The sequence below is a fragment of the Panicum virgatum genome, chromosome 4K (genome assembly GCF_016808335.1).
Source record: "Panicum virgatum strain AP13 chromosome 4K, P.virgatum_v5, whole genome shotgun sequence".
Lineage (NCBI taxonomy): Eukaryota > Viridiplantae > Streptophyta > Magnoliopsida > Poales > Poaceae > Panicum > Panicum virgatum.
Genome location: NC_053139.1, coordinates 4,040,531 through 4,063,117, shown reverse-complemented (window position 1 = coordinate 4,063,117; position 22,587 = coordinate 4,040,531). Strand labels below are relative to the sequence as shown.

At 48.0% G+C, this 22,587-nt stretch overlaps 3 protein-coding genes across 6 annotated transcripts; all 3 read right to left on the bottom strand.

The window, feature by feature from the left end:
• Nucleotides 1-266: 266 nt before the first annotated feature.
• Nucleotides 267-5,357, bottom strand: LOC120704963. The gene is made up of 2 exons (XM_039989514.1): nt 5,051-5,357; nt 267-2,763 (listed from the first exon to the last, which is right to left on the bottom strand). Exon 2 carries the CDS (start codon nt 1,611-1,613, stop codon nt 339-341), a length of 1,275 nt encoding a protein of 424 aa, XP_039845448.1. The 5' UTR covers nt 1,614-2,763; nt 5,051-5,357; the 3' UTR covers nt 267-338.
• Nucleotides 2,786-5,023, bottom strand: LOC120702613. The gene is made up of 2 exons (XM_039986476.1): nt 4,270-5,023; nt 2,786-4,174 (listed from the first exon to the last, which is right to left on the bottom strand). Exon 2 carries the CDS (start codon nt 3,984-3,986, stop codon nt 3,351-3,353), a length of 636 nt encoding a protein of 211 aa, XP_039842410.1. The 5' UTR covers nt 3,987-4,174; nt 4,270-5,023; the 3' UTR covers nt 2,786-3,350.
• A 12,224-nt stretch (nt 5,358-17,581) lies between the features above and the next one.
• On the bottom strand, nt 17,582-20,241 carry LOC120702612 (probable F-box protein At4g22060). Of its 4 annotated transcripts, XM_039986474.1 has the most exons (4): nt 20,069-20,241; nt 18,639-19,058; nt 18,443-18,559; nt 18,333-18,360 (listed from the first exon to the last, which is right to left on the bottom strand). In XM_039986474.1, the coding sequence occupies exons 1-4, from the start codon at nt 20,081-20,083 to the stop codon at nt 18,355-18,357; spliced, it is 558 nt and encodes a 185-aa protein (XP_039842408.1). In that variant the 5' UTR covers nt 20,084-20,241; the 3' UTR covers nt 18,333-18,354. The 4 variants fall into 4 exon arrangements, with proteins under 4 accessions (XP_039842406.1, XP_039842407.1, XP_039842408.1 ...); XM_039986473.1 differs by having other exon boundaries at nt 18,152-18,360; nt 18,443-19,058; XM_039986475.1 differs by lacking the exon at nt 18,333-18,360 and having other exon boundaries at nt 18,423-18,564.
• Nucleotides 20,242-22,587: the final 2,346 nt, after the last annotated feature.

Below are 22,587 nucleotides of genomic sequence, written 5' to 3'. Positions count from 1 at the left end.
TTTTTAAATTTTGGAGAAACTGTTGGATTTCATACTTTTTCGCTAGCTATATCGTTTTACATAATAGCTATATTAGGATTTTAGCTATTCATAGATACAATAGCTCTTAGAGATACTCTAATGCACCAAAAGTGGTGAAAGTTCATGAAAAAAAACTGCAAATGCCTTTTATTTTTTTATTTTTTTTGAAACAGATCTAAGCTACTATCCCGCCTATATTATTCAATAGGCATGCAAACTTCTATACACCAAATTTGGCCTTGTTATTTTGATACGAAATTGCAAAATTTTATGCTATAGATTAGTTTTTCAAGAACACATTGTGCACGTAACGATCATTAGGATCTCCAAGCAACCCAAGCACCCTGCGCCAATGACTTCTTCAGATAATAATAATGGGCCTCAATTATAGACTGGTCAGGGAAAACCCACGTCGGGTTCCACGATCGCCCGTGTCGCCGGAGAACCTTGGCGTCCGGCACCAGCGGGCTCACCCTGCGGTAATCCATGTCGTAGATGCCAGAGTCGCCGGCGTGGCGCACGAAGTAGATGCAGTCTTCCCGGGCGCCGTAATGGCCATCGCCGACAGGGACGGACTTGGAGCAGCACCGCCCCAGGAAGAGCGCGCGGCCGCGCAGGCCGCTCACCGGCCTCCACCGGCACGGGCTGGCGCCGAAATCCGCCTCGTAGACATCGAAGCTGCTGGTGCTGTCGCCGCCGTCGTCGATGACCCACCGTCTCAGCATCAGCAGCTGGTCGCCGGACTGGACGAGACGCACGTCGCCGGCGGGGCGGATCCCGTCGTGCGCGTGCGACCGGCACTCTCCGTCGTCCGGGACCTCGATCCCGGACTCGACGGCGGTGGTGATCGCCGGGTTGCCGCGGGGGCCCTCGCCGAGCCGGACGGCGAGGAGCTCGTCGCGCGTCGAGAGGGCGTAGAGGTCTCCACGGAAGAACGCCACGTCCTTGACGAGCGGGAGGTCCACCGCCATGGCGCCGTAGCTCTCCTTGTCTACGCCCGTGTGGGCCGTGTCCGTCCCCGCCCTGCAGACGAACACGGTCGTATTGTACCTGCTGGTGCTGTTCTTCACCATCGCGGCGACCACGGGCTCGAGCTCCGACGAGGAGCCATGGCGGGGAGGCCAGAGCAGCACCGCCTTGTGGACGCGCAGGCTGAGGCTGAGGCCGAAGCCGCGCGAGAACGTCTCGCCGCGGGTCCGCTCCTCGATGAAGGAGGAGAGGTCGGCGACGGGGAGCACGGCCCCGGAGAACGGGTCCGCCAGGAAGCACTCGCCGGTGGCGGCGCGCGTGAGGAAGAGGAGGTGGCCGTCGGAGCCGCGGCAGCGGGCCTTCGCGGGGACGCGCAGGCTCAGCCTGCGCGCGGCGTCGCCGTTGACGACGTCGAGGTAGGCCTTGTTGCCGAGCGCTACCCAGGGCATCGCCGGGGGCAGGTTGTCCCGGTGCAGGCGAGCGCCGGAGCGCCACGGCCGGCAGACGGCGCCGACGCGGGCGCGGTCGGCGAGGGAGTGGAGGCGCCGCAGGACGAGGCCCAGGAGGTCCGGCGGCAGGTCCGCCCAGGACGAGGAAGCGCCCTTGGTCGTCGTCGAAGACATTGGGATTTGGGAGGCACGAAGATTACTCTGAACCGTGCATATAGCTAGGGATCACGAAAAAGATTACTCTGAAGTCTGAAACGATGCCGATTTCTAGCTCTGCGGATCTAGGTTTTCCTCTCTTTTTTTTTCTCTCGAGAATCCATTGACATCATACCGGATTTAGTAGAGGTCGATGCATCGATCGACGATGCGGCCGCGTCGTGCCGTCTCACGCGGTCACGCTTTTGAGTGTAGTGGGCCGTGGCAGCGTGTTACGTGGGCCTATACGCCGTCGCGCAAGCAGTGGGCCCATGCCAGCGAACTCCTCCACGAGAGATGCAGAAAACCTATCTATCTTTCTAAAGTTTTTTTTTTCCAACTTAACTTCCAGTGTTTGAGATTTGTGCAAAAAGCTATCTTCGTTGGATCTACTCAACCATAATCTTTTTTTCTGCCTCCTTGCTCACCATGAGCGCCTTCGCGTCCCCCTGAGCCGCGCGGCTGCTCCTGCCGCTGGCCTGATGTGCCTCCCCAACCCCGCCGCCACCGGCCGATGCTCGCCCTAGCCCCGCCGTGCACCGCCTCCGGCCGATGCGCCGCCCCGGTCCCACAACACGACGCCGCCGGCCGCCGCCCCTCGGCTCTGCCGTGCCGCCACCCAGGCCATCGGAGATGAAGGCCCAGGCCACCAGTGAGAAGACTCATCCATCCAGACCAAGCGGATTTATTCAACATTTTGAATATAGCTTTTTCAACATTTGGTGTTTACAGTTTCAACATTTCATCTTTCTAATTTTGACATATGAACATCAAATATTGAACATATTTAAAAAATATTGAACATTAAATTTATCTTTATCCTTAGCTAATTGGGTTAAAGTAGGCTTTAAAGATACATGATTTATCTATCTTCCACAAGATAATATTAATTGCGGCATGTAAAACTTGTTGGAATATGACAATACCAACCACCGGAAAAAGGATCAGAATTAAACTCAATAGCCACCAATTCTGGTAAATGATCTCACTGTAGCAGCGGAAATAGATAGCATCATGCATATAGAAATTTATCAGGAGGAGAACCACAAAATATGGTTACAGCAACCATGATGAGGATACATTGACCTGAATTCTTGCATTCTGATCGCATCGAAATTTTAATCTCATCCTGTAGAATCAGAAAAATATTGGAGAAAGAGAGATAAACTTAATATAGAGCTACTGAAACATGCTTGTTGAAATTTAGTCTGAATGAACAACAAAATACTACAATAACTTACTTAAGGTGACTACCATAACCATAACCAACGAAATAAACTTAAGCAGTCCAAGCAAGGCTTCAAGCTAGAAGTACACACACACACACACGAGAATCCTGAAACAACAAAGCCAAAGCATGCTACGGCTCACCATAAAGCCGAGCATATGGAATCCGGATCACACAGCTCCGGAAGGGAAAAACCAAGTCGGGCACCCCTGGGCAACACGCCGCACCACTGTGGTCTCCGGCAGCAGCGGCGTGACCATCCGAGTTCTCATGTCGAACACACCGCAGTCTCGGAGGGGATCCGGAGGAGGGCCTCGGCAGGTTCTGGCGTAGTCGCAGGTGAAGTAGATGCAGTCCTCCTGAGGCAAACCACCTGCACATTCCGCTGCAGGGACAGACTTGGAGTATGTGCCGATGAACAGCGCCTGGCCTGCCAAAGAGCTGACTCTCCTCCATTGGCGGCAGGAGCTGCTGCTGGTCAGGTCGACCTAGAACACCTCAAACGAGAGAGTCCGCCCATGATGAAACGAGTTGCGCTCTGGCAGAGGGAGCAGGATGCCAACCCTCCGGACAACGAGCAGCAGTCTGCCGGCAGATTCAACCAGGTACTCCCAAGAGGGGCAGAAGTACCTCGCATCATCATATGAATCAGCAATGGCTAAGTTGCAAATGTTGTCAGACACGCATTTGATGGACGAGATCTTGGGCTGGTGTTTGTGCCTCTCGACGATCTCAAGGACGATGAGCATCCCGGAGATGAGGGAGTACAGCTTCCCGTCAAAGAACGCGACGTCGTAGATGTGGTCACGATTGTTCTTCCTCAGTTTGTCAGTGGCAACCGGGGGCTTGCAGATGCGGATCCCGCTGCGAAGAGAACCGTCCACGATCATTGCTGCTAGCAGGGAATCCGGTGACATGTCCAGGGATGATGGCCCAACAAACTTGAACAAAACTGGGTGTTCTGCAGGGTTCCCCATTTCATAGGGCCAGATAGTGGCCAGCTTAGGAAGCTGCAGCACAGTCTTGGAGAAAGGGTTCATCAACGAGCACTCGCCATCACTGTGCACGAGGAAGAGCCAGTTGTCGAAGGATCCATGGTAACGAGCATCACCTGGTAATAGCATACGGTGAATTTCACCACTCGGAAAGCTGAGGAATGTGCCATCAAGGAGGGACAGCCATGGAAGCGGTGGAGGCAGGAGTTGTAGTTGAGCATTGTTGCGCCATGACCGGCACACTGCTCGCACTCGAACACGGTCAGCGAGAGAGGGGACTCGCTTGAGAGCAAGGCCCAGAAGTTCCGGCCGGAGGTCTGACCAAGATGAAGATTGTGCATTAGCCATCATGCAGAGGAATTCAGGCCTAAGAGAGAAAAATGACATAGGGTTCAGAGTTCAACAAATATACCCCTTGTAATTGGCAAAGACGGTGAATTAAGCCGTATACTACTCAACAAGGCAACTGCAGCTTCTTGCTATTAGTCGTGTTGGGAATAAGGTACATGAGTAAACAAAAAAAAGAAGAAGATAGGAGTTGAGCCTCAGATGGTGGGATGTGCGAATAAACGCTCCTCTGTACACACTGGCAATTTTAGTTTTCTTGACAAAAAATACAGAGTGCCAACTTCGTAAGTTTATTTGACATAAATTATGGTAATTTTCTAAAACTACTTTCAGTACAAGATGCTTATGATATGCTCCATTAAAATTCTTAGGTCAGATTGGGGTTTAGCAAGTTATCAGTAATTACGACCTAGACAGATGGAAATGGTTTATAATGTCCAATATTAAGTTATTGTGGACTGATTCGTAAACAGAGGGAGAAATTCTTACTGGGGTGGAGGGTTCAATCAATCTGTCCTACTTACAAAGCCACAAAATGATGTCCAGGCAGCTACAACTTAAAGTAACTAAGGGGTGTTTGGGTCCAAATGCTAATGCCAATAGTACTAAATTTTAGCATTAGCCCAACAGAAGTGCTAATGGAGTAGACTAAAGCTTAAACAAGACTTAAAAACTTTAGTAGGGGTATAAGTGCTACAGGGTAGCACTCAACTTTGGTCCATCCAAACAGATCTGAATCTAAAAACTTTTCACAAAATATATCAACTAAAAACTAAAAAATGCACAATTTCGGATGGCAAAATAGCAAACAGCTCAAGACGAGGAATAAGGATTCGGAGGCTTACCGGTTGTAATCTCTATCGGTCAATAGAGGTGGGGGACGCGAAGATAGGAAATCAACTCCCCACGGAGGCTAGCTGCACTACAGCAGGCCCTCATGGTGAGAGGCCGCCACGGCCCAACCCGCTGTTCGCCAAGGAGTGCGAGATCACGGCCTCTCAAGGATAGTCCACCAAAACAAAGCCGCGCACAAGTAGACGACGATTGCTGCTGCTCATGATGGTGGTAGGGGAGGGAGAGGAGGGGAGGAAATCTATTCCTTGTGGAGATTTGGTGGGCGGACTTCAAAAGGGTGGGTTTGAGAGGGAGGGGGGGGGGTCACCGGCGGTCTTAGAAGATGGGGGACGGGGTGTTGCGGGGTGGCAGCGGCGTGGGGGAGGGGGTGTGGAGGGGGGTCGCGGGGCAGCGGTGTGATAACCGGTGGGCAAGAAACCGGACGGGGGAGCAGCGTTCTCTCAGATGGGGGTGTTACCAGTTGGTGGATCTGATGCTGCCGGAGATGAGAAAGATGACTGGACCGGAGGAGGGGGGTCGAGGGACGCATGTGATGGCCACGGTTTTTTTCCCAACCGGACACCCCAAACCGGAGCACTCCGGTTCCGGTAAACCGGACCGGTTTCACTGGAAACCGATAGAAACCGGACAAATCCCAGTGCAAATTCAAATCGTCCAGCGCATTTGGGAACCGACCGGTATACCGGCCGGTTTGGCCAGTATACCGGTCGGTTTGACTGGTAACGGTCAAATTCGATTTTTTAGTTTAAATTTAAATTCCCACAAAGTATACTAAATAAATATTTATATAACATATTTTAGTCTAAATGAACCATCCAATCCTCTTTTGTACTGCTTTTACATTGTATTTGTATACTTTTGTATGCACGCTTTTTTTGTTTAACTTCAAATCCCCGCAAACTATACTAAATGAACGAATTTTTGAGAAAATTTAACACCATTAGATTTGTCGTACCTTGAAGTATTTTTAGGAATTTTTTAGAAATTTTTCATTTTTTGAATTTAAATTTAAATTTTGAATTTGGGCCGGTTTGGTACCGGCCCAAACCGGAACCGGTCCGGACCGGTTACGTGAACCCTGGTGATGGCTCGGCTCGCACTCACACGAGCGAGAAATAGACATCCGCGGAGGAGCGGGGTGCCCAATCTGTGGGTATTCTCCAGCGAGAGGTTCACATCGCCGATTTCGTGAGGGCGCTTCGCAGATCTAGGGTGAAGGTAGATTGGGGTTACACAACTTAAATAGCCTGTCACAGGCTGGCAAAAGAGAGGATAGATACCATCTGGCAACATCTCACACCATCCAAGTGTCTGTTGTAATAGCATGAGCACCACACGTCATATCTAAGGATAGATTCGGATCAGATACGGATGAAATCGGATTCGAATGTCATCTTTTACCACATTTTAATCCGGATACGAATGCAAATACGGATCTCATCGGATACGAATACAAGATAGTTCGAATCCAGATACCTTCTCGATTTGAAACATAGAGTTATCACGAGTATCAATTTGTTTTGTCAACAATTTTATAGTAGATCAAAATCATTATACAAGTAGGGAGTAAAGGATTAGAAGATAGCTAATAAAAAATATAATTATTTAGGTAGAGCTTTTATGTTAAATATATAATATTAATTTTAAAGGTAAAATAAATAAATATTTAAATACTTAATAATTAAAATATATAAAAAAGATTTTATCATTAAATAATTAATTAATTTGACTCGTATATAATAATTTTAATAATGAAATAAATATATTAAATAGTTAAGTTAATTTTTATATCATTACTAATTTTAATAAATATATTATTAGTTATCTAGCTTTCTAAATAATTTAAATAGTATATATTATTAAGTAATTAGGTATAAAGATAAGTTTAAGATTGTCTCACTAGTCATTTTTTTTTGCGGATACGGACAGATGCGGATGTGATCGGATATTTCTCGAATACAAATATGGAATCGGATAGAAAAAATTTCTCAAAATTGGATTCGGATGCATCCATATGACATCGATATTAAAATCGAATACGAATATGGATATCCATATTTATATTTTAAGCGGATACGAATACAAATAATTCGAATGTTCAGCCATCCAGATCCATCCTTAGTCATATCTCATTCCAGATGTTTGACATGTTGGAATACGACGGTAGCACAAAGCACCACGCGTCTTGTCTCATGCCAAATGTCCAACATGCTAAAATGTCATGATAGCTTGAGCGCCATTTGTCACTGGTATCATGCCAAGTGTCGATCAGGTTGAAATAAATATCCGTATAGTTGAATGGTTTTATTTCACCGCGTGTCAACCTGCCTGGGAATTAATTGTTTCTACAAAAGCAAACGGCTAGATTAGTTGTCTAATACCGAGCAATTGTCATATTTGGAAAAAACAAGCTCACGTTCTTTCTTTTTATTAAGGCGTGTTCACGCGACATAGAAATTCCGTAAGTCACCGATTTTCTCATTGCCATCTATAAACCTATTCCTAAGTGTAAAAGATTAAAACGGTAAAAAAAAGTGTATGAGATTAAATGTAGAAAGTAATTAAACAACTTGCATAACTAGTTATCTATTTTCAAAGAATTTTTGTGTTCAGAAAAATAGATACGTTTTTCTTGATGTTTATGTATCGCTTCATATAGAAGTTTTGTTTAGAATAAGCAACTTACATACAATTCTTTATATAGTTATATGTGTGTTCACGGAGCATCGTCGGCAATGTGTGCCACACGAAGTTAGCTTCTAACAACATTTAAACTATCAATCTTTAAATCGTGGTACATATAAACATTGATGACAAACCAAGTGATAAAAGTTAGCTTCTAACAACATTTTTCAAGTTCTCGATCATTGAGGAACAAATGTCAATATTACAATAGAAGTTCTAAAGGGACAGCCAAATGGCCCTTGAAACTGAAATGGAAAACTCCCAAATGCCCATGAAACAAATCATGCAGAAAATAAAGTCATAAAAAGAACTAATAAGGGTGTTGAATTGAACTCTTCCACTAATGGATCATTGAGTAATTGCTCAACAAAAATGGATCATTGAGTTGACTAATAAACCCTACCAAATGATTCTTCGCGGCCAATGGAGTCCGTGTCTGCACCGTCTGTTTGACGAGATTTTGTGCAACCACTTTGAATACAATTGTATAAATTGCATGAATCATATACGGGTTATATGAGAATTTGGAGAAGAAAACAAAGCAATTAACTAAGCACTAGCTGTATGGGCTTCCTGTTACGGGAGCTAGCATGTGAAGCCCCAAGCAAATCAAGAGAGCGTACATGAGCTCCATGCATGCGCCTACATGTACGAGAAGCTCATGTATCTACGCATGTAGTGCCGGTGCACGTGTACGAGAATGACCGTATGCATGGCCGAGCCCGCGCGGCAGCCGGCGCGGCCTAGAAGATTTTAGAAACATCAGACCCCTAAACCCTCTTGCCATAGCAACGACTCGGCTTATTGGCCAGTAACAAAACGTGCGAAGTCTGCGCATATGCGGCCGGGATGGAAATACTCATGCACGCACATCAATCTTGGCCGTGTTTAGATGTTTTGTAAAAAAATTTTGCGATGGAATCTTGTTAATTTGAAGTACTAAATGAAGTCTATTTACAAAACTTTTTGCACAGATGAGTTGTAAATCGCGAGACGAATCTAATGATGCTAATTAATTCATGATTAATCAATAATTAGCGGATGGTTACTGTAGCACCACTGTTGCAAATCATGGATTAAATAGGCTTATTAGATTCGTCTCGCGATTTACAGCCCATCCATGCAAAAAGTTTTGTAAATAGATTTCATTTAGCATTCCATGCATGTGTCGAAATATTCGATGTGATGTTTTTTTCGTGTTTACGGGGTTTATGGAGTGGGAACAGGACCTTAGCTTCTTACTTCACACGTGTGCTGGAAGCTTCCTGGATCACCAGGCCCATGATGCAGAGAGCCCGGATGGCCGCCCGTGGTGTTTATCGCAATGTGCCGCTCCGTTTTGCATGCCAAACGGATAAGCAGGCCTGCATATTTTTCTCAACAAACGAGAGGCGGCGCCGGGTGGGAGGCCAAGGCTGCGCATCACCCTAATCCCTCTCTATATAAAGGCCCGTGCGTCTCTGGTTCAGGGGCTTCTTTTTTTCCTCCACGGGGGAGGCAGCTGGGCGAGGGGGCGAGGCGCGCCCCCGTCCATCCAAGGTGCCGACGTCGTGCGCCTCCTACTCGCCTTGGGTCGGCCGCTGGGCAGGGCGCCACGGAGCAAAGGAAGATCGATCTTGAAGCGGAGCCGGCCACCACGTCGACGCCGTGTAGATACCGAGGAACATGCCAAGGAAGGGAGAAGACGCCATGGCCGCCTCTGATCTCTTGATCTAAAGAGGTGCAGGTTGATCTTCTATTCTCTCTCTTTTTTTTTACAGATTGCATGCGCAGAGACAGGGGCTTCTTTTTTCCTCCACGAGAGCAATCAGGTGAAGGAGCCGGCCGAGCGTCCAGCCGGAGAATGCCGACACGGTGCACCTCCTGCTCGCCTTGACGAGCGGAGAAGCAAGGAAGGCGTGCGCTCGTCCATCGTCGCCCAAGCCGTCGTCGAGCTCACCGTCCATCATCAGATCACCAGCCGCCGTCAAGCTCGCCGTCTCTGACCGCCGGCGATTTCCAGGGCTACCGGCGCCCTTCTTCTTCCATCGAGCACCGGGGTGAAGAGAACCCCTCTATCCAGAGGCGTGCGGCCGGCATCTATCGTCATAGGCCTTCTGGCGCCGGAGCCCTCCGGCGCGTCATTCACTTCGAGGCCAGGCCGGCGGCACCCTTCTGTGTGCACTTCGGCTCCGCGAGCACGCCAGATACAAGATGATCTACAAGTTAAATATGGGTGAGCACTGCTAATGATTCTCTTTGTTTCTTTAATTAGCATGCATGGGCGGATGGGTGCAGCACCTGGCTGTGGAGATGTGTCTTGCCGACCTCGACGCACACAGCCAGTTTGGCGGCCGTTCATGAAGGCGCCCCTGGATTGCAACCCAGATCCACTACCGCCGTCACCACCAGGAACGCGCCGGCATCGAACCCAATGCCGCCGCCGTTGCGAAGACGCCGAAGTGCAGCTCGGCGTCGAGGCTGGCACTGCACGTTCAAGCCCGGCACCAACCTGACGCCGCCGCCGTCGCGAAGACGCCGAAGTACAGCCCGAAGACAGGCTGGCGCTTCACGTTCAAGCCCGGCATCGACCCAACGATGACCTCACCATCGTCTTCGTCTTCCTCGTCATCCTCCGGTTCACCATCCACCGTCGGCTAGGAGCCGGAGTCGACAACCCCGCCGGCGCAGCCCAAGTCTACACCAAGCCGGCGGCGGCCCTAATCCTCTTGTCATCCTCCGGCTCACCGTCCACCATCGGCAAGGAACCGAAGTCAGCAACCGCGTCGGTGTCGAGAGGACAAGGCCATGTCGCCGATGTTCACCTTCCGAGGAGCAGCAGGTTGATCCGTGGCCCTCTCTTAATCTTCTGTTACAGATTGCATGCACATGTTCACGGCCCATTGGCGCTCGCCGACCCGTCGTCCATCCACGGCGTCATGGTGCTGCACAAGCATGTTGGTGATGAAGACGTGGCCGGCGACGAGACTCTGCAGCGCCGCGCAATGGGTTGACGCTGCACATCTCGACCCGGCTGCCGCACCAACGACGACAGAAGTGTGCCGCGACGAGGCCGGTGCTGCGCGACGAGGCTGGCACGGTGCTGCCGCTCACGGCGTCGCTTCGAGAACGCCAACCTCAGGCTGCCACAAGATGATGCCGCCCCAAGGAGCTGCGTGGAGCCGAGAAGCCGATCTGCAACTTGCGCTTGGGTACACGCTCACATGCAAGCCCAGGCGTGCATGGTCGCCGTCCAAGTGCACCTGTGCTGTAGAGAAGCAAGCTAACTACAGTTTCATGCACTCAATTCTGGCACTATTTACTGAATTTCTCTTAGGTACAGGGGTTCAAATTGATGGTTAACTCGTTGGTGAAGATGCCAGAGTCGTGTAGGTGCCATCCTGGAGGCATTTTGAACAAACCGTTTATCGCACGAAATGAAAACTGAGTGCAAGAAACACCATGTTTAACAAGCCAAGGAATAGAAGCTACTCAATTCAGACACCATTTACTCATTTTCTCTTAGGTTAAGGGGTTCAAATTGATGATTAACTAGTTGATGAAGTTGCCAGAGTACTGTAGGTGCCTTCCTGGAGGCATTTTGAATAAACCGTTTATCGCGCGAAATGAAAACTGAGTACAAGAAACACCCTCTTTAACAAGCCAAGGAGTAGAAGATACTCAATTCTGGCACCATTTACTCACTTTCCCTTTGGCCTAGCGGTTCAAACTGATGGTTAACTAGTTGGTGAAGATGTCAGAGTAGTGTAGGTGCCAACCTGAAGGCATTATGAACAAACCGTTTACCGCGCGAAATGAAAACTGAGTCCAAGAATCACCATCTTTACCAAGCCAAGGAGTAGAAGCTACTCAATTCTGGTACTATTTACTTAATTTCTCTTAGGTCTAGGGGTTCAAATTGATGGTTAACTAGGTGGTGAAGATGCCAGAGTCGTGTAGGTGCCTTCCTGGAGGCATTTTGAACAAACCGTTTATCACGCGAAAATGAAAACTGAGTCGAAGAAACACCTTCTTTAACACGCCAAGGAGTAGAAGCTACTTAATTCTGACACCATTTACTCATTTTATCTTAGGTCTAGGGGTTCAAATTGATGGTTAACTAGTTGGTGAAGTTGCCAGAGTAATGTAGGTGCCTTCCTGGAGGCATTATGAACAAACCGTTTATCGCGCGAAATGAAAACCGAGTCCAAGAAACACCAGCTTTAGCAAGCCAAGGAGTAAAAACTACCCAATTCTGGCACCATTTACTCATTTTTGCTTAGGTCTAGGGGTTCAAATTGATGGTTAACTAGTTCATGAAGTTGCAAGAGTAGTGTAGGTGCCTTCTTGGAGGCATTTTAAATAAACCGTTTATCGCGCGAAATGAAAATTAAGTCCAAGAAACACCATCTTTAACAAGCTAAGGAGTAGAAGCTACTTAATTCTGACACCATTTACTCATTTTCTCTTAGGTCTAGGAGTTCAAATTGATGGTTAACTATTTGGTGAAGTTGCCAGAGTACTGTAGGTGCCTTCCTGGAGGCATTTTAAACAAACCGTTTATCGCGCGAAATGAAAACTGAGTCCAAGAAACACCCCCTTTAACAAGCCGAGGAGTAGAAGCTACTCAATTCTGGCACCATTTACTCACTTTCCCTTTGGTCTAGCGGTTCAAATTGATGGTAAACTAGTTGGTGAAGATGTCAGAGTAGTGTAGGTGTCGACCTGGAGGCATTATGAACAAACCGTTTATCGCGCGAAATGAAAACTGAGTCCAAGAAACACCATCTTTAACAAGCCAAGGAGTAGAAGCTACTCAATTCTGGCACTATTTACTCAATTTCTCTTAGGTCTAGGGGGTTCAAATTGATAGTTAACTAGTTGATGAAGATGCCAGAGTCGTGTAGGTGCCTTCCTGGAGGCATTTTGAACAAACTGTTTATCGCGCGAAATGAAAACTGAGTTCAAGACACACCATCTTTAACAAGCCAAGGAGTAGAAACTACTCAATTCTAGCACCATTTACTTAATTTCTCTTAGGTCTAGGGGTTCAAATTGATGGTTAACTAGTTGGTGAAGACGCCAGAGTCATGTAGGTGCCTTCCTGGCGGCATTTTGAACAAACTGTTTATCGCGCGAAATGAAAACGGAGTCAAATAAACACCATCTTTAACAAGCCAAGGATCAATTCTGGCACAATTTACTCATTTTCTCTTAGGTTTAGGGGTTCAAATTGATGGTTAACTAGTTGATGAAAATGCCAGAGTCGTGTAGGAGCCTTCCTGGAGGCATTTTGAACAAACCGTTTATCGCGCAAAATGAAAACTGAGTCCAAGAAACATCATCTTTAACAAGCCAAGGAGTAGAACCTACTTAATTCTGGCACCATTTACTCAATTTCTCTTAGGTATACGGGCTCAAATTGATGGTTAACTAGTTGGTGAAGATGCCAGAGTAGTGCAGCTGCCAACATGGAGGCATTATGAACAAACCGTTTATCGCGCGAAATGAAAACTGAGTCCAAGAAACACCCTCTTTAACAAGCCAAGGAGTAGAAGCTACTCAATTCTGGCACCATTTACTCACTTTCCCTTTGTTCTAGCGGTTCAAATTGATGGTTAACTAGTTTGTGAAGATGTCAGAGTAGTGTAGGTGCCAACCTGGAGGCATTGTGAACAAACTATTTATCATGCAAAATGAAAACTGAGTCCAAGAAACACCATCTTTAACAAGACAAGGAGTAGAAGCTACTTAATTCTGGCACCATTTACTCAATTCCTCTTAGGTCTAGTGGCTCAAATTGATGGTTAACTAGTTGGTGAAGATGCCAGAGTAGTGCAGCTGCCAACATGGAGGCATTATGAACAAACCGTTTATCGCGCGAAATGAAAACTGAGTCCAAGAAACACCCTCTTGAACAAGCCAGGGAGTAGAAGCTACTCATTTCTGGCACCATTTATTCACTTTTACTTTGGTCTAGCACTTCAAATTGTTGGTTAACTAGTTGGTGAAGATGCCAGAGTAGTGCAGCTGCCAACCTGAAGGCATTATGAACAAACCGTTTATCGCGCGAAATGAAAATTGAGTCCAAGAAACACCCTCTTTAACAAGCTAAGGAGTAGAACCTACTAAATTCTGGCACCATTTACTCAATTTCTCTTAGGTCTAGGGGCTCAAATTGATGGTTAACTAGTTGGTGAAGATGCCAGAGTAGTGCAGCTGCCAACCTGGAGGCATTATGAACAAACCGTTTATCGCTCGAAATGAAAATTGAGTCCAAGAAACACCCTCTTTAACAAGCCAAGGAGTAGAAGCTACTCAATTCTGGCACCATTTAGTCACTTTTTCTTTGGTCTAGCGGTTCAAATTGTTGGTTAACTAGTTGGTGAAGATGCCAGAGTAGTGCAGCTGCCAACCTGGAGGCATTATGAACAACCCGTTTATCGCGCGATATGCAAACTGAGTCCAAGAAACACCCTCTTTAACAAGCTAAGGAGTAGAACCTACTTAATTCTGGCACCATTTACTCAATTTCTCTTAGATCTAGGGGTTCATATTGATGGTTAACTAGTTGCAGGGCCGACCCTGTGTTTCTTGGGGTCCGGGGCAAAACCAAAATTGGAGGCCCCTAATAAACATAAACATCCAACTAGTTCAGTTGCTAATCTCAAAAAAAAAAGTTCAGTTGCATAGTTGATTTCGATGGATTATAAAAAATTCATATGGTGAAAACAGTTGCATAAAAGTACGTCAAAAGTATAACTTGCAAACACCCGATGGTAACACAAGTGGCTCAAAACTAGGGCACAACTAAAATTTACAAGAACTTGCATCCCTAATCCCTATATCTTGAACGGATGAAAATCCTACTAAAGCTCTTTAGAACAAAAGAAACAAAGATTACAATACTTATTGAGATTTTACAGAAAAAAAGAAAAGGATTATGCAAAAACATGATACTGAATCGAACGCTAATTAGTTTGGGAATTGGGATCGATCCTTCCTACCTTCCTTCAGGTGTTAGGGCCTTAGGGGAAATCAGTCTGCCGAGGGCGAGGGAGCAAGGCAATCTTTGGGTGCGGTTGTGGCGTCGCGCATACTGCAGAGAGATGGTCATGCGGATAGCCGATGAGGAGCCGAGGAGGAGAACAGGCATTTCTTTTTCTTTTTTTTACGGAGAACAGCTGAACAGGCAGGCGTTCCTCTCGGTGGCTTCGCTAGGATTGTTTGCATTTGGCTGATTGTTTGCAGTTTTCGTTGGACTGACAGCATACGACAGTTTGGACCTTCGTATATATATTCTGCATGCATATATGACCGGGGCCCCTATGATTTGGGGGGCCAGGGCGGCTGCCCCGCCTGCCAACACTACAGGGCCGGCCCTGACTAGTTGGTGAAATTGCCAAAATAGTAAAAAACATCTACGTATAGATGTTTTAACACTACTAGAGGATGAATGAAGCTCTCTGCGGACGGTCTTCCCGTGGGACTTCTTCGCCCATCGACACCCAGGCTGCTGGTGGCCCTTCTCGGCCGGGGTTCCTCTCCATCAAGCACGCGGTCTCTGCGGACGGTCTTCCCGTGGGACTTCTTCGCCCCTCGACGCCCAGGCTGCTGGTGGCCCTTCTCGGCCGGGGTTCCTCTCCATCAAGCACGCAGCGAAGGAGCCGGCAAGCGGCCGGCATCCGTCATCCGCTATGAAGCCGACCGTCAGGACTCCATCAACGCGAAGGGGAAAGGCAGCAGCGTGGTACCTCCGGCTCATGGTCGACGTTCGCCTGCTCATCATCAACAACCACTTCGGCTCATCAGCGTCGAGGGTCACTTCGACTCGCCCTCTAGCGGAGCGGCGACCCCGTCATCGTCGACGATTACTTTGGCTCGGCTGCCGGCAGAGTGGTGGCACCCCTCATCATCGATGGCCACTTCCCTGACATCAGCAGCCGGAGGCGCTAGGCAGTGTCTGGAGGTCCATCTACTTCGACATGAAGTGGAAGTACGTGGGGGCACTCTGCATGCACGTACGTGCGCATGCACTACCACAAGCTAACAAGTCAGTTAGCTGATTGTGAAGTTTCCGGCAGATGGGATTTCTCTGCTAATCTACAATGCTTGCAACGACCAAATCGACCGCAACAAGCTGCCGCGACAATGACTTGGTCTAGTTCGCGCGACCATGCATCGCCAACATACCCCTACTACGACTACACCGCCGTTCGAGACCGACGAGGCCGAACGACACGGGCGAGCGCCGCTGATGTTCCAGCTGCGCTACACCGGCTCATGGACACTGACGAGGCCATGGACAACGCCGACGTCCACATCTGCACCACCACCATCATCTTGCATGGAGAACGTGAAGCGAAGACTGTTGATGACAACCACAGCAGCTTAATCGGACGTGCTCCAGCAAGCTAGTCTTGCGGAGTTAATTAACCAGGAGCTTCTCAAGGCCCTGGGAACCAGAACACCACATCGCCCAAGTCGGATCTACCCAACGACGGCAGACTATGGAGCGCGCACTTGTATAAGGGAACCTGTATTTGTATTTCTAAAAAATATGAATAAAGCATGTGTTCTCTATCTTTTGTTTCTCTTGTGCATTTTCTATATACACTGGCACGCCCGCATCTTTATTTTCCACGCAGAGAAAATCTTTTGTGATTTTTCTCTCAAAACACCGTCATATACTGTAAACGAAATGCCGTCCACTCCCGGGACGGTAAACGAAATACGTCCATCTCCAAGGTGCCTGGGGCCGTCGGATCCACAACAGTCGATCGAGATTTGAAGCGGGTCAGATTGCATACATACGGAGGAGACGAACGTACTGCCACGCCATGGCCGCGCCGCGAGCGCTGCTTACCGAGTCGCGCGGACAAGACATCGCCGATGAGGAAGACGGCGCTGACGCCGACGCGAATCCACATCCGCGCGCTGGAACTCATCTCTCGGCATCACGCATGGGAGTGGGACGCGGTCACGCGGGTACTCTTCAGTCTTCGCCGTTAGCCCTCGAGCGCCGCGGCGCGCTGGCCACGGGGCCATGCCTCCATGCCATGGCGGCGGCGACCGACGACGAGCAGGTGGCTGCCACTCGGCGCGCGCCTTCGACATGGCGCAATGCTTGCGCCGCCTTGTCCCCAGAAGGCCAGAATACGTGCAGTAGCTTCACCTAGTTCTCCTGACAAATCACAATGCGCATCAAGTTTCGTTTCTCCCGAGATCGGCTTCATCGCCAGCGCCGCGCGCCGCTTACATCGGCAACGAGGAAGACCGCCGCAGCCGCCGTGAACAGATCTTTGGGTGCTGGAAGCCTGGAACTCATCTCTCGGGATCACGCTGCACAAGACGCGGGTACTCTTCGCCGTTAGCCCTGGAGCGCGGCGCGCCGGCCAGGGCCATGCCATCACGGCGACGAGGAGCAGGTTGCCAATTTCTTCAACTCGGCGCCCACCTTTTTAAAGTAAAATGGTATTTCTGCTCGACTAGATTGCAGCAATAGCGTCAACTTTTTAATTTTTTATAGTCTCGTCTTATTAAAATGGACAAAAAAAATCCCAGAACACATGAATGCGCAACAGAAACTCAGGATGCTCAGGTATCCTACTGCAGTACTGGTGAATACACTGCTATCACTGCATGAGTTTGTAAGCACAAATCCAGTTATAACAAGAGGAAAAGCAGAGCTCCACATCTTTCAAAAAAAATTTAAATCTTTCAAAAAAAGCAGAGCTCCACCAACAAAAAAAGAGGTCAATAAAATTAGCAGATTATTTGAAAAATGAAACATTCCTCCTTGATTCAGTGCAGTATTGGTAATTTGTTATAGGGAACAGATGCAAATCAACTCAGCAAAAAGAGAGACTAGCATAGAGCATATATAGGTGGTGAACATAATACATGAGTCTTGATGAGTAGATAATAGTTAATGTGGTTCAACAACAAAACACTAATGCGCTAAGTAGACATCAGATAACATTTAAGAGCACAAACAACGTAGAGTTACATAATCCCAATACACTAAACAAGGTAAGCTGGTTTGACTATATAGAATCAGCAGGATCAGCAGGAAAGAACCATGTTGGACGCCGCTGGCCACCATGATGCTGCGGTGCTGTTGCAGTCTGTGACAGCAACGGGGTGATCATCCCATTTCTCAAGTTGTAAACGCCAGAGTCACGAAGAGGATCCACAGCATAATCTGGCAAAGTATAGTCACACATGAAATATATGCAATCCTCTTGAATTCCATTGTACTCTCCAGGAGGGAAAGACTTAGAGCAATGCCGCCCAACGAAGAGCGCCTGGCTGCCCAAGTTATTGACCCGTCTCCACTGAGCAGGATTGGTGCTCAAGTCTGCCTCAAAGACACTAAATGCAATAGTGCGATCATGCTCAAAGAGAAGACTTGCGTGACCGGGATGGTCCTGAATAAAGCGTGCAACCCTCAACAGTTTACCACGACATTCAACAAGATATTCCCTAGACATATATGACCTCTCTTGCGGCCCCTCTGTGGCGCGTTCCCAGGCCACCTCTGGTGGCACCGGCTGGCCCCTTTGTGGCCTTGCCTAGTAAAAAAAAATATGACCTCTCTCTGGATAAGGATTCGGGCAAGTCCCATATATCATCCCTGTAGTTGATTATGCAGTCAGTGGCTGAGATCTTCGGCTTACTCCCAAGGTCATAACCAATCTCAAAGGAAACAAGCTTACCAAAAGCAGTTCCATATAGCTTCCCATTGAAGAATGCGACGTCAAACAAGGACCAAGACGGTTGCATGCCCCTTCCTCTAGACAAGTCGGTAGCAACTGGCGGCTGGCAAATACAAACTGTACTGCAATTAACATCATCCACGATCAGCACAGCAACAAGGGATTCTGGTGAGGAGTCCGGGGGCGAGGGAACCACCAGCTTATAGAAAAGCGTTGTAAATCTGTTGTCTGAATTCAACCAATCACGGCACCAAACAGCGGCTAGCTTAGGAAGGTCCAGTGTGGCCTTTGAGAAAGGATTCATCAATGAGCACCCTCCATCGATTTGCATTAGGAAGAGCCAGTTGTCAATGGAGCCATAGCAGTGGGCATTATCTGGTAGAGCCATTCGGATAACTTTACCATCTGGGATGCTCAGGAAGGTGCCATCAAGGAGGCTGAGCCACGGGAGGGGAGGGGACGGCGATTGCAGCCGAGCATTGGAGCGCCAAGGCTGACAGACTGCTCTCAGTCGAACACGATCAGCTAGGGAGGGGAGGCGCTCAAGGACAAGGCCTAGGAGCTCTGAAGGGAGGTCCGACCAGGACAAAGACTCTGCAGCTTTCATCATCAAAGTCTACAAGAGAAGTCATAGGGTTCAGAGTTTAATACAGTAAATGATGTGAATATAGTGAATGTTAGCAGCACAATCAAAGTCTGAAGGTGACCAGCAAATCGTCAGATCAGAACTAAAGTAAACTTGATCAACAGCCTGGTGCTGCACTATATGCTAGATCGTTGCAGTCTCTAATGGGATCACCAGTAGTCCAGTTAAGTTACTGAAACTACACTTCGACTTATTTTAGAACTCGAGGTGCAAAGCTAAAGTAGAAGCCACAATCTTTCACTCCAATAGTCTAATGGCAACCAGAATCGACAGCAAGCAGGAGTATAACCAGAATCTTGCACGGTGTTCCTTTTGTTAGATCCAAAGCCCAGATGGCATTTTGTATTTTTATAGCAGGGCCGTACCTCAAGATATAAGAGCATCAGTTAAAGCAAGCCAATCTGTGAAAGTCAAATATTTTAGCATATTACTATTTATTCAGGGCAAGACGTGCGATGTTTTCTCTAAGACCATGCTTCAAAAACGATGTGTGTAAACTAGATCTAAGTACTACTGCAGTATTCAACATTACAAGTCATTTTTCTCCTCCCAAGTTCATGCCAGCGCGGAACGGCAATGGTTGGTTGATCTCCCAGCTGCACAGCCAGGGCCCTTCTCCCCATAAGGCTAGATCCAGGCTTGGAGGTGCTTGCTGGTGGCCTGGGACGCCCGGGCCGGCGAGGAATCGCCCGAAACAGCTTGATTCGAGCTTCTCCTCACCCGACCCAATGGCTATTTTGGGGGTGAAGATTCGATCGGGACTTGGGAGGTGCTGCTGATGGCTCGTGGGCGAATGGATCCTTGCGGGATTCGTCCAGCTTAGAACAATAAAAAGAATGGCAACGTATGCTATGCAAACCACCTTCGTATCTGAACCACCATCTAGTCTTGAACCAAAAGCAAGATCCGCCACACTGATTACAGCGCTAAACATGAGAACATGGAGAGAGGAACAATTGTGGTGAGGCATTGCCGCTTACTCGTGATGACCTCATGGCCGGTCGGAGAATCCGCTCCGCCGCCGACTACCGCAGCATAGTGCTGCAGCCCGCAGGCCGGAGTTCTGCGTTGTGACTCGATGGATCGCAGCACGCTGGCTGCGCGATCTCCGGGTCACTGGGTGGCAGGGGGGAGGAGAAGAGAAATGGGCAAGGTGGTGGACTGGTGGTGGAGAGAAGGTGGCTGGCACTTAGGGATGCAAGTCCCATATTTTTTTTTGGGTTAATTGGATTCGTGCCATTACAATTCTGCGAGTTCGGAGTTCTGCCATTACTATTCGTCTATTTGGAAACATGCCATTACAAATTCATCTCTACCCGGCTCGTGCCATTTTATACGCTTGAATCATCTTTGGGTCCATTTGCAGACCGTATTGTACGTCCCGAGCTGATTCCACGGCTCAAAATACCCTGGCGAGCTGAGCCGAGCCGTTCGAGAGTAGCCATACCCCAATGATAAGGCCGACCGAGCCGTCTGAGCCAGTCGGTCACGCCACACACAGAAACACTCACCCCTCCGCGACGAACCCTAACCCTACAGCGGCGGAGGCGGCGCAACGGCGGACGAGGAAGACCTCCAAGGAAGAGTGATGCAGGCCACTTGAAGCAGATGGCTAGCCCCCCCTCGTCTGAACCTCCCTTACTTCTCGAGGAGGCGATGGAGGTCGACGGCGTCGACATCAGGTAAGCCAAAATCTGTCTCCCCAAAACCGATGTCGACGTAGGGTAAAATGGTGAAATCATAGGTTATCATAGGTTATTCAGTAGCGCCTATTGATTGGTTTTGCATTTGTTTTTGGGTTCCTCTTTATAGGCATGAGTTGTTCTCACAAGAGATTATGGTGGAAGGGTTTCTCACAGTGGATGCATTGGGTAGGAAAGTGTACTGTAAGGGTGAAGCGTTCCCTCACAAGAGAAGACTTAAATGTGATATAAATATCAGTCCCAGGAGACTGATAACACATTTATTACATTAGATGGTACATCACCGTACAACTCTACGTGGTAATGGGCAGTGAAGCGTCACTATCACGAGGATAACAATTAAAACCCACACAACGACATTAACTACGAAGAGGTCATCAGAGTCTTGCGCCATACGGAGCTTCTTGCGGGTGACCCTATCCACAGGCAAGGTTGGGTGCAGGACGGAACCCCTACTCAACGTCTTCGGGAACGAAGTCTGGATCTTCCTCTGTAAAAATTAGGAAAGGGTTGAGTACAAACGTACTCAGCAAGTCCAACCACACCCACGGAGGGGGTATAAATAGAATATAATGCACAGGGTAAATCAAGGATAAGGCTAGAGTTTAATTTGCGGAAAGCTAATTTTTATGCAAGGGTTCATTTTAGAGAAAAGAATTTTCAAAGCAACTTTCTCGCACCGAGTAACACATAGGGTTGATCCACACATCATCCAAGTTTTAAATTTGCTACCGGACTCCTCATCCGCCGTAGCACACGGCACAACTGTCGGACACTTTTCCAAAACAACTCACGCCAACCCATCCATTTCCAGAAGAAACACTAGTTGTGTGACCAAACCGTAACTCACCGAGTATTGTGGGCACGGCTATTCGAATATATTTTAACTCTGCAGAGGTGTGCAACTTTACCCACAAGCGGGGTACCGCAGTACGATCACCTTAGTGTCGGTGCAGATCCCAACAAAGCCATTACCCACCTTAGCTAGACCTGACTAGCCACCACGGGATCCACCAAGGGGCCATTAACCTATTTCCGAGGTTTAACCGGGGCATAAGTCACACAAAGCTTATCCCTTCTCCTTAGTCACCCGTTGCTCTCAGCTCTCCTGATGGCAATCAGACTAACTAGTGAGATTTATGCTAAGCCGTTGCCACATACAACGGTCGAGTGGTTTGCACGATAGTGGAGTTAGGCAAGATGACACACCAACTCGGTCCTTAATTGTGACAAGATGGATATCACCCTTCCTTGCTCAACTACACAGGTACGAGCACACCATTCGGCAATTCACACAGAAGTGACATCCATCCCGTCTAAACTCATCTTTCGAAAATTCCATATTTTCTCTTTCCACACACTCACACATTTTCTTTTTATAAAACAAGTGGTACCGTGTTCGAGGTCCTAAGCGTTCTAGCAGTGATTAACATCCAAATAGAATGAATCATATTCGGACATTAATCTAGGTGGTCAAGGAATGGTTATAACAAATCAAGGGGTGGCTATCCAACCATGTTTTCAGCAGTCAAAACATATGCAGTTTTGTAAAATAGGCTAATAGGTTGTGTTTATAAAACTGGGACAAAATATGCATTAAAGGATGGGATTGAACTTGCCGTTCTCAAAGCCTTCTGGGAAGCCCTGCTCGAGGTACTGTCCTTCGAGTTTGGGGTCGCGGTACTGGTCCTCGCACACTTGCTCGCGGTACTGCTCGTCGACGGGTTCTCCCTTGTTCACACCATGATCTACGATGCACACAAACAAACACACAATAAAGAAAAAGAAATAAAGGT